The sequence below is a fragment of the Cupressus sempervirens genome, chromosome 9, assembly GCF_028749045.1.
Source record: "Cupressus sempervirens isolate cs-2001-9-10 chromosome 9, ASM2874904v1, whole genome shotgun sequence".
In the NCBI taxonomy this organism is placed as follows: domain Eukaryota; kingdom Viridiplantae; phylum Streptophyta; class Pinopsida; order Cupressales; family Cupressaceae; genus Cupressus; species Cupressus sempervirens.
The window spans coordinates 561,164,486-561,177,042 of NC_143126.1; the positions used below are offsets into that span (position 1 = coordinate 561,164,486).

Consider the following 12,557-nt stretch of genomic DNA (forward strand, 5'->3'; position numbering starts at 1 on the left):
TAACCTTGTCAAGATCTTGCTTCTTTGGTAAGTTTAGCAGTCTAGCCCTCTCTAAACTCTTCCCCTAACCAGACAATTCTGCATAAGATATTCTTCACACCTTTTTAAAATAATTTATTAAAATGTTATGCATAGTATGAATTCTTAAAAATATGCGTGCAAGACTCCAATTAATTAATCAATCAATATAAAGAAAAATAAATTTGATAATTTATAAATCAAAGTTATTATATTTATATTTCAAAAAAATAAGAAAAAAAGTTTTATCTAATTTTTTTTTTCTAAATTGTCTAAATAATTTTAAAAATAGCTAGTTATGATTTAAAATGAAAATCTTAATAGAAAGATAATAATATATTAATTTTCCACAATCTGTCATAAATACTCCTAATTTGAATTCTAATTTGAATTCTGCATAATTTTTTTTATAGATTGTATATTATTTTTTAAATAAATAATTTAATTACAATTATTTTAAACTATTTCTAATTATTTTGTTTCATGTGAGAGCACCTAATCTTTTCACAGTTGCATGCACCAAAACATCAGAATAAATTGGCTCATTCCCATGTAGACAGGCAGAAAAAACAAACAAAAAAGAACTGATGACCACGTTATTTCAGATTTTACCACACTTCTGGTTAAATGATGCCCAATTTAATTCACTACCACTACTATATATGAACAGTGGTACAAAAGCTTGTCCCATGAACTTGACGTAAACCTACTTTCATTATTGTTTGTCCTTGATGTTTTGCTTTATGATGGAATCAGATGAAGAGCAATTACGAATTGCTTATCATCATCATGGTAAAAAATTGGATTCCTTTTTTCTCTCACTTTAGGGCCCGTTTGGTGAGCGGAATAGGAATACGTATTCTGGAAGATATATTTTGAAATACGTATTCTAGAATAGAACGTATTCCTGTTCTCTGTTTGGTTCAGCCAATATTTGATGGGAATTCGCGGATCCGAAAATTTATGTTCTCTAAAATAAATAAATAAGGAATAGGAATATGTATTCCAATACCACCTATTTTGGTGGAATTGCAAAACTCCATTTTTGGGCCAAAAATGGAATACGTATTCCATTTTTGCTTTGTATTCCAATCCCGTTTTGGTGCATCCAAACAAGGAATTCACAATTTTTGGAATACGTATACCAGAATACGTATTCCTATTCCGCTCACCAAACAGGCCCTTAGAGACTTACTGGAAGATGAGCCACTCTAGATATAAGGGAAACGAGTCAGTTGCTGTCTAATATCACCATGTCAACTGTTACTTTTTCTTAATTCTGAGTTCTTGTTCGATTATCACCCAAAACAAATCAGTACCAACAATTACTAGATTTTGTTCTCTTTAAAGTTTTCTTGGTTGCTGATTGGTTCATTAGTGCCATTTTTAAATTTTTTTTTGCCATGAGCAGCAATTGGAGAGTCTTAGTGGCAGTTATTTGGGCCAACTTGTACTTTTAGATCATCTCACACTCACTTACTGAAAGCTCCCCAAATGTAGAAAGGTCAAAAGTTCAAATCTACAATTTGAACATACCAATTGGAAACTGTAGATGCGCCAAATTAGCCTAAACTACTGAATTGTTTCCCAATTGAACAATTTTATAAGAGTAATAAAGTTTGAATTACTAGGTACCTATTTCCCATACATCAATTCAATTGCGAGAATACGGACATTGATTGATAGAAGGTGGGCCTAGCAATTTGACAGAAAGATAAAGGGCCTGCCCTTATCGTCCTTTCTCTTTCGTTAAAAGAGAGCCACTCAATCTTTAATGCCTGCAGTAAACTGCCGTGTTGAGGTGCGTTTCCATCTTTACCCCACTTTGACAATTCATGGAAAATGAGGCATGGTCTTCTATAAACACCCAAGTCTCTGCAAGAGTGGAATCACACAGAGAAAAGCCCTTTCTTAGCTGTTCAGCTCCATTCATCTTCTCTATCAAGGAAGATATACAACACCAGCATTTCTCTTCTCTGCCTCATTTTCTCACCATAAAATGGCCCGGAATTTCTGTTCTTCTTGCTGCTGCTCTTTCTGCGGTACTTTACTCTCCTCTTCACCTCCACAATCTTCTCAACAGCAGCAACAACAACCACAACCCATCTCTATTTCTTCACCTCCTCCCCAACAAAGCATTGCTGCCCATTCCCCCACCTCCTCACCTTCACAAGAACCCACACTCAATATGACTGATTTTAAGAATTTCTTAAACAATTTCAGTGATATAACCCAGATAGACACACTAAATTCATTTTTAGAAGAGCTTGTGAAGATCGCGGTAAGTTATCTACACATGTTTTTATTGCTGCAGTTTTTACATTTAACAAATATTTCTTGCCTAACAAAAATTGAAGGCTATACTGATTATAAATATGGTGTTGCCCAATTAAGTCAGGAGAGAAGAGGGATGGGAGATCTAATTCAGCGGTAGAATCTCATATCAATGATGGCCATACGATCCTGGGGATGCTCAATACACGCTTTGGCAAGCGTTCTGTAAAGTTACACTTTCCCATTTCGATCATGAGAACTATATGATTTACTAGTGATAGTATTATTCCTCTATCATCTACGTGTAGCCAGTTGTTGATTATCACATCTTATCTATTCTTTGTACAGAAAAACTCTGTGAATAGCACAATTTCAGAGATTGGAAAGGTCTGTATAGAAGGGCTGAAAGGCTCCGAGAAAATTCCTAAAGTAGGAATAGCACTTTGTATATTGGGATCCGTGTTGGAGAGATTTGTAAAGATGTCTGAGAACAAGAGTGAGTGCCTTGATGTTTTGAGAAGGATGCTTAATCTTGGCCAGCAAATTGTGCAGTTGAATGAGCAAATTCCAGAGCAGAAGGAGAAACTAAATGAGGGAGTGCAACGCATTATTGAAGGAACCATTATGTGCACCTCCCAACTTGCAAGCGCCAATATTTTCAGGTTAGTTTTGACTCTTTGATGCACACAACCTCTGATATTAAGTGAAATATTCTCTTATAACAATCGATTTACCAAATATCCATTTTGCTTTTATATTAATGGGATTTACAAAGTTTTATTTAATGATTTAGGGTCATATCATTTACAAAGTTTTATTTAATGAGTTAGGGTCATATCATTTATTTTTGTGATATATAAATATATATTGTTAGAAATTAATTTTTTTCAGCTCTTTTTTAATCATCTGTTTTATCTATATCTCAAACCCATCAATACAAATGTATAGAACATTGTAATCTTTTAATTTTCTTCCATTCTTAATATAGTTATCTACCTCAATCATTTCTTTTAGCTTCAATATTTTGACAATCATATTCAAGAATTTTTTACTTCTTCTAACAATTCCATTCATTGATCAATCTTAGATTTCTTTAAATTTTATGTTTGAAAACAAATCTTACTCAAACGGTGGATGCTAATTGTGACTATTCTTTCCATCTTTACACTTTCATTGCCTCTATGCATCTTATTATTATTGCATTCCCCAAACTACTTCAATATTCACCACAATTCTTCCAATTTAAATTCTAATTTTTAGAACTTTCTTTGTTAGTCTTTTTATTCTACCTCTGCTTGATCTTATTTGTTATTTCAACTTCCTTATGGATTTTTTACATCAGACTCTCTTAAGTATTTGACATTATATTTTTTAATTCTCAATTTGTTATATCTTACCCTATCTCAATATCAAATTGTTGTAAATAATATTTATTGTTACAATTATGATTTAGTCATTTTAATAATTCAAAACATAATCTATAGATAAAAAGGAAGAAACCAAATAAAAGAAATACTTATACATACATATTTTAATTGTTCATAATCTATAACTTATCATATATAAAATTTGTATAATAATTTTAATTATAATAAAAAACAAACAGATCCAACTGAAATAAAATAATTTAATTTTTTTTTCCTAAAAACTATAATCAAAATATAAAATATATCCTTTTTGGACAAACTAAACCATCCCGTGTGTCTATATAAAAAAACTTTCCCTACATTCTCAACAGATTAAGGAACCTATTTAAACGGTAAATTTGTTTTAAATCATCATCTGTGCTTGTGTTGGGAGGTTAAGAAATAGTATAGTACAATAGAGTGAAAATGGATAAATTAAATATCAAATTTCAAACACTGTTAAATTTGTTAAGTTGGTCCAAATTTGTTATGACCCATATGGTACTAAGCCAAGATGAAAGTATTGTTTTTCCCACTGAAATCATTATATATCTGTGTGTTGGCGATCCAGTCAATCATCATATTTAATGTAAATCCAATTTGTGAATTGTATGAAGGTTTATAACCGCTCAAGTGAGTGAGACGAGTCTAAAGGATTTTCAAAACAATATTGACCGATTGTGTATAGACATCCAATTATGGACTGCAATTGACACGGGAAAAAGATTGACTGACATTGGGGACAGAGTGCCAAAGATTGCTTCAGAATCACAGAAAATCTATGCATACCGACCGACAGGCAGGATATATTTCAAGTTTAATTATATTCTTCTATTATCTTTTGTGTTTGCCATAAACTTTTATTGAGTTTTTCGATTGACTTTGCAGTTGGGATTGAGAGCGCACAGGAGAATGTCATTGAACTTCTTGAATTGAATGCACAAGATCCAACAGTCATTGTTGTGGTTGTCTACGGTTTTGGTGGGATTGGCAAAACCACACTTGCCGATGCAGTTTATGCCCACCTCAATCTCCAATCTTATAAACATTGCAGAATCTCTATGGATCAGGACTGTACCAGCAACGATCTTATGCGCTATCAAGAACAGATTTTGAATGGGTTGTTCAGAGAGAACATAAAATTGAAAAACTGTGATGAAGGTCAGGGAAGGTTGTCATCATTTTTTAAAATGAATTATAATCAGCCTTTATTTTTGTACATTGACAATGGTCTCAAAAGCACAGATCTGGAGAAACTTCTACCCAAAGGCCTCAGCAGTTGCCTTCCACCAAGGAGTAGAATACTTGTCACTACTCGAAATCTGCAGGAGACAGACATATTTGTAGGCACAAATATTGTTCGCCGAGAACATAATGTAAGTCCTCTTCTTGAAACAGAGGCTAGAAATCTCTTGTTACAAAATGTGTCTGACTACAATGATGAAAATAATATAGTCAAACTCCTCAAGCTGTGTGGCGGGGTTCCACTTCTATTAGAATTAGCTGGTTCACAATTGGCTATAAACAGGGGAAATAGAAAGAATATAGTATTAGAGATGCTCAAAGAAGGAGAGAAGGTGAGGGAGAGAGATATAAGTGATCGTATGGTGGGTTTTGTATACGACAGATTATTACCACCTGTTCAAGACGCCTTTCTGGACATCGCATTCTTCTTTTATAAATATTGGAGAAGTAGAGTAGTGGCCAGCATAGTTGGAGAGGAGGAATTCAGAGCTTTGGAAGCTGCCTCTTTCGTCAAGACAGATGAAGAAGGTGATGTGATTGTTCATGACATAGTTCTCGCAAGAGGGAAAAAGCTTTCAGAGGAGGAGGGAAACAGAATCACAGACACTGAAAGTTTATTGGAATGTTTAAAAAATGATGAGGTACACCATATTTACAATATTTGTAATAAATAATATGGAAATACACTTGTTATTCACATCCATAATGATGATGTTTATGTGCAGAAACTCAAAAAATTGAGAGGGATTCGTTTAACAGAAGAATCTGAGCAGCCTCCAATCGAAATTAATTGCCATCATCTTAATTGCATGAGCAATTCTTTGAGAGCGCTACGTTATAGCGGATCGCGGATAACATTTACGGAGAAATATCAAAAACCATTTGAACAGCTCAGATGCCTTTTTATTAGGGCTGACGTTCCTGATTTACCAATGGAGTTTGAGAAACTTGAGCATCTCGTCTACTATCATGGACCAATGACGCAAGGCATGAATTTGTACGAGGTAAGATCTGCAGAGCATATTTATTATAATTTTAATAATATTTCAATACATTATATAAACAAACTAATACAACCTTCTTCATAATTATTGTGCAAACGTGTAGTTTCCTCCAAGCCTGCGCCACATGTACATTAAGGATTATTCTGAGAACAGAGTTGCATATTCTAAAATTCCTCCAAAAGTCACTCCAGATTCTTCGCTTGTAGAGTTATTCTTATTTGGTTTTAAAAGAATGCAAAGGTTGCCAGATGGAGTGGAGAAGCTAACGAAGTTAGAGAGATTAAGTTTATGGGGATGCGCAGAGTTAAGGGAGCTTCCTTCCAAATTGGGAGATCTAAAAGAGTTGGACCTAATTAGATACGATGAATTGAAAGAGTTGCCTTCAAACTTGGGGCAGCTCACAAATTTAGAAAAGTTGGATTTGTCGTTTTGTTCTGAATTGTCAGAGCTGCCTTCAGATCTTGGTCAGCTACAAAACTTGAGAAGGTTAAAACTTGAGAAGGTTAAATTTGAGGCATTGTTCCAAGTTAGAAGAATGGCCATTAAGCTTTGGAGCTCTCACAAAGATGGAGGTAATAGATTTGGTCGGTTGTTCTTCAAAGTTAAAAGATTCCTTGCCTCAAAATATTAAAGGAAATAATTGTATTATATTGGAGTGAGGATAAATAGTAAAAAAAAATCACAGAATTTGAAGAATGTAATTAAATAATTTTTTTGTGAGGGCTTTCTATCCATTAAAAAATTTCTATGATTTCTCATTTTATTTTAGTCAATTATTATTATTATTTTATATATTATTTTTAATTTACTTGAATAAATAATTTTGTATTAATTTTTATTTGTTTCTATAAGAAATTATCTTATTAAGTTTGATGATTTTTTAAATAGTTTTAAATTTAGTAAATAAGCTAAACCAAATGATTTTGCTGTAATACAGATCAATTTTAACTAAAATAAATTATTTATTAATTATAAGGATGCTTTAATAAATAGTCTAATTAAAATAAAATAATTTTAAAAATTAAGTTTAAAATGATATTTTTCAACATCTTTTAAATACATCTATTTAAAAAATAGAATTTATATTAGCTTATATAATTGTATTAATCTAATTGATATTATACTTAATATAATAATTCATTTCCTATTAGGGTTTATCCAATTAGGAATATGGTAAATATAAACATGGGGTTATTATTAACTAATATTAAGGGTTTATTGAATTATGAATATTTAGAATTAGGTTTTATTAAAATTATGAATATTTAGTCCTATTAGATTTTATTACGTTATGGTTTTTAAATTATGAATATTTAGAATTAGGGTTTCTTACATTATGGTTTTTAAATTATGAATATTTAGAATTAGGGTTTATTAAATTATATTTTTTAAATTATGAATATTTAGAATTAGAGTTTATTATATTATGGTATAAATATTATGAATATTTAGAATTTTGGTACATTTTAATTATGTTGTTTTAAATTATGAATTTGTTTAGGAAATAGTGAAACAGGACAACCTATTGAGGTTGGAGAAGGTTCATCCCAAGTTCAAACATGTATGTATGCACACATCTCTCACAAGTATAATCTCTTTATAAATTTCTACCTATGTAGAGGCAAACTTTATATCTTTCGTTTTTAATTTCAGAGACAAATCCTTGGAATTACAAACTTGCTTCATTTTCTTTGTTATATCATGCATTTACAATAGTAGATGATGAAAATATTGGACATGAGGAAATTGAATATGAAGCAATGGATATCAAAGAAGGACCATCTGAAGGTTAGATAAAATTTTATTTAATAGTTCATTTGTTATGTATATACACATATGTGGACACTAAAGAGAAGTTGTATGTTAGGTCTTTATTTTAATTTTTATTGCAGCCCGAGATCAAACAACAAATGAGAATGTTAATTTAGCTCAAAGTTTGAAGAGAAAAATATATCATAGAAACATAGATCATTTAATTGAAATGGATGTGGAAAAATTGAGAGAATATGCTAGTCAACCTACACATACTATGAAGAGGAAATTGAATAAAAAGTCTAAAGAAATAATTGCACAATTTGAGAATCTTGATACAGTGGAGAAAACTCAACTATTATCAATTTCACTTGTTAAAGATGAATTAAAAGAGCCATTGGAACTATTGGGTGTAGATACAAGTGTAAAAAAGAGGAAGACTTCTAAACTAAAAAGGTATTGTTGAAAGTGTTAAGGAAGGGTTACACTCCATTGGGAAAAAATCTAGATTTGCAGATAAATCCATTGCATAGAGAGTGATACTAACATCTATTTTAAATAAGAAATTATAGCAAAAAAGAAAAATTGCTTCACTATCATCTCATATTGGGTATAGTTGAAAGACAATATTACATTATCTGAAAAAGAGAAACAATTTGGATGACAGTAAATTAGAAGGAAATTGGGCACTAATGTGTAGAGTTCCTTGATCTAATAGGATTGTGGAAATAATCAAGAACTTAGTCATTCAATTTTGGATTGATAATACTCATCCTTCACCAAATAGAAGAGATATCATCAAGTAGAGGATTGGGCCTAAGGAGTATCTTCAATGGGTAAAAAATTGGTTGGATGTCACACAACATGAATTGTATATCTCATTTTTAAATTTAAATCCTAACACAAAGATTGGATAAACAATGTTTGAAAGATTGAAACCCTATTTTGTGAAGATAAATAGATCTTTTGAAACATGTTGTCGATATCATGTTGAATTTGATTTGTACTATCAAGGGTTCAGAAAGATGATAAAAGAAAGTGGTGGTTCTCAAAATGTTTTTCATAAATGATCGAGCCAATTCATAACATCAATCTTATGTGACAAACCAAATGAGCATGTGGGTAAGTGCAAGAAGTTGGGTCTCACTTTTGGGCAAAATGTGGAAGTGTTATTCCTATTTTTGAAATTTCTTGTCAATTGATGTCAAAATTTGAGGTTTTTAGAGATCAAATATAAAAAAACTTCAGAAATAAAAATTTTAGTATTCGGTATCTAGTTTTTGAATATATAATTTATTTGTGTATCCATATGATAGATTTTTTTTTTGGTATGGATCTTTAAAAACCACTTTTTCAAAACACACCAATCATCTATCTTGTTTTTTTTGTTTATATATTTCATCATTACATGGCATGTGGTGGTAGTGATTCTGGAGAGGCTAGTGTACATGGTCATCCCCAGTGGATCGTCACATAGATCCACTAATAGTACCCAAGATAGGAAGAAACTTTTCACCGAGACTCTTCAACATTTACAGAGTGCACTTGATGCTATTGATCAGAGCTCACATGCTTCACCTGCCCTACAACATAGGGATAAGGTGACTGTGATTATAGATGAGCTGATCAGTATGATGCATAGTGTCTAGGGTTTAAACCCTTATGATAGTTCTAGTTTGGACACATTTTATAGCTCTCTATCCCATAGTGTCAGTGGTGGTTTGAGGTGGAGAGAGATAGATAATATGGTGTTAGTGGAGAATGTGAAGAGCATGTTCTCGCATTATCAACTGTTCAAAATGGTCTAAGGATACTATGCAACTAGGTGTACTGATCCATTTGTGGCTCCTTTTATACATCCTCATTAATTAGTTGCACATCACATGAGGCCCCAAAAGGATGAGTTCCCCTTATATTTTTGCAAACAATTGTTGCATAGTTTAATCTACATCATGATGTTAATTACATTGATATCCTTAGGCATGCTAGGCAGGGTCAGAGTACATTCTTAGATAAATTTAGACACCCTGATGCTTTTTTTCCTTTTAATATATGGGCATTTGTTGGTCCAGACCTTTTGGTGATGCTAAAATGTGTGGACTTAGCTACAACCGGAGATAGAGTGGCAGATGTGTATGAAAGGATTTTCACTATTGCAACCCAAGTGCATAAGATGTCTACTAAGAAAGTGTGCAAATACATGACATGCTCAGGATCTACATCTATAGGTGGTCACGATGGTACATCATCTTCAGCTGATGATATGTATCATGAGGTTGACATCCCATCTCTAGTAGACGTCTCCGTGGAGTCTTTAGTAGAACGTTTGAGGGTTATGAGTACATGTTTGTCTATTGATCTTCTTTTATCCTATCGAGATATTGAATTGTTGATTGGACACCATCTTAGTGCAATTCCATCATATGTACTGGTATCATTAGTGGTAGATCAAAGGCACAAGGTGGTTAGGGATAAGAGGACATACATATTATATCTATAGCTCCACCATAGACCACTATTAGGGAGGATGTAGCCCCCCGTACCAAGGTTGGTTCTTACCCACCATGATGATCATTATTTAGAAATATGATCATGGATCCTATGCTTGACATCCCAGTTATGACCTTTAGTGATACAAACCTAAGTAACATATGTAAACAGGATGTAGCCCCCCCCACCAAGGTTGGTTCTTACCCACCAAGATGATCATTGTTCACAAATATGATCACAGATCCTATTCTTGACATCCTAGATATGACCTTTAGTGATACAAACCTGAGTGACATGTGTAGACATATATTTGCAAAGACAAGGTCATATGGGGACTTGTAGACACCTACGCTTTCTTTATAGTAGGAGATATGGGTAAAACATTACAAATATGTCTATTAAATTGTCTACAAATCTTCTATTTATTTTAAAATCTAATATTATTCAATTTAGTAAATTATAAGTTGTGACATATTGTTTCTTCTATTGCATATAGGTTGCATCTGCAACTCATAAGGGTGGCGATGGAGAGATGTTTGTTGACCCTTGTCATCCTGAGTCACAAGTAAATTTTATTGTATGTATGTTAGTACTTATTGAATATATAGACATGGTCATGATACATTTGTTCTTATATTGCACATAGGGTTCAAGATCTTGTGTCATTTGATCACATCGTGGAGTGCAACAAGATCATGTTTGATGTTTATACATGTCATATACATAAGTCTAGCTCATATGTTTTAGATGTTTGATATTCATTTAAGATGAGATCATTTAGATTTATAGCTATGGGACATTTTACATTTATAGTGCTCATATTTGACATATGTCATATTTGAACGAGTTATCTGACCATTTACATTTATAGTAGACATATTTGATATTTTCATGAGTTGTCTGACCATTTACATTCATAGTTAACATATATGATATTTGCATGAGTTATGCGACCATGCTTATAGGTATTTGATATATTTGATATTTACATTTATAGTTGACATATTTGACATTTGCATAGATATTTTCAAAATTTATAGAATATCTTTTACATAAATGTGGATACATGTTTATGAAATCTCTGTGCAATATTTTTTAGATAATTGTTAATGTGTACAATGTAATAAATCTACATATTCTATAAATTTATGAAAATATATTTTAGATAAATGTACATGTCCATTGTAAATGTGTATAGAAATTATTTTGAATATATTTGCATGTGCTTAAATTTATAACTAATTAAACTTCTACATTTTCATATATAAACACACATATATTTACAGGTACACATGTATATAATTTTGAAATATTCATATGAATCATAAACTTATCTATCAATGTACACTTAAGAAATGCACACATACATATACATGACACATAAGAATTATGCATGTACATATAACTATTTCATCTAAAGAAATTAAAACATTATATCTACATTTATACACTTAAAGCAATGTAAAAAAAAGCAACTTGCATATATATTAAATAAAGCAATGTAAAAAAGAAGCAACATGTATATATATTGAACAAGTAATAAGATGAACATGTATGTAACTTGTACATGTGTATATCAAAGTACTATACATATATAAGAAAAATATCAAAGTAATAAAATATAACTACTTCTTAACATAAAACTGCTAATACATATGGTCGAGATCCTCTCTATCTTTAATAATCTCAAACAACTTTTCATGCTCCTCGATATCTAACCTCCACTTTTTTTTTTCTATGTCCTATTTTTGGCACAATGTCAAATTGAATCTTTGTAGCTAAAACCAAGTGGTTGTAATGCAAAACCTTTTGGCCAGGCATGTATTCAACAAATTCAACACCATTGTGGTCAATTTTTGTTTGCTAATAATAAGTGCTTACAAAATAAGATTTACTTCATTGAGTATTCTTAATAATATAGAAAAGAAATAAATATTTAATCTATACCTTCTATAAAAACTAAACTAGTTGGATATGACTAGTTATCATCATCTATAGTTGGTTTAATCAACTTGAATTTTGTTTGAGTGCATCTAAGAAAATAATAATCTATACCTTCCAGAATCCACAGACACAACAAAGATGTCACCTACAAATGTACAAAAACAATGGAAAGTGTAAATAAATAAATATGAAGACAATTAAATATAAAAATGAAACATATTTGTAAAAATTTACTTGGAACAACTAATCCAAAACTCACTCAATATCAGTTGAATACATAGGATTAGGAATTCCTATGTCATTGTCATCTTCTTCATATCGAGGACTTCTAATTATGTTTTTCCACTTCCATTCAGAGACATACCTATTCACAATATTATTGCATTGAGCCATTGCATTGTTTTGAAAGCAGACATCACAAAAA

At 31.5% G+C, this 12,557-nt stretch overlaps 1 protein-coding gene across 2 annotated transcripts; it reads left to right on the top strand.

Moving 5' to 3' along the window:
* The first annotated feature begins 1,909 nt into the window (after positions 1–1,909).
* Positions 1,910–6,705, top strand: LOC149539886 (protein SUPPRESSOR OF npr1-1, CONSTITUTIVE 1-like). Of its 2 annotated transcripts, none has more exons than XM_089801084.1 (7): positions 1,910–2,299; positions 2,413–2,521; positions 2,639–2,954; positions 4,316–4,497; positions 4,587–5,584; positions 5,669–5,947; positions 6,051–6,705. In XM_089801084.1, the coding sequence occupies exons 1-7, from the start codon at positions 2,018–2,020 to the stop codon at positions 6,576–6,578; spliced, it is 2,694 nt and encodes an 897-aa protein (XP_089657210.1). In that variant the 5' UTR covers positions 1,910–2,017; the 3' UTR covers positions 6,579–6,705. The 2 variants fall into 2 exon arrangements, with proteins under 2 accessions (XP_089657210.1, XP_089657211.1); XM_089801085.1 differs by having other exon boundaries at positions 2,413–2,517; positions 2,641–2,954.
* The last annotated feature ends 5,852 nt before the right edge of the window (positions 6,706–12,557 follow it).

Excerpts from the sequence above, each read along its gene's own strand:
- LOC149539886 (XM_089801084.1), top strand. The coding sequence starts at position 2,018 with ATGGCCCGGAATTTCTGTTCTTCTTGCTGCTGCTCTTTCTGCGGTACT. Across the intron at positions 4,498-4,586 it reads CTATGCATACCGACCGACAG|TTGGGATTGAGAGCGCACAG; the intron begins GCAGGATATATT and ends TTGACTTTGCAG. Across the intron at positions 5,948-6,050 it reads AAGGCATGAATTTGTACGAG|TTTCCTCCAAGCCTGCGCCA; the intron begins GTAAGATCTGCA and ends GCAAACGTGTAG.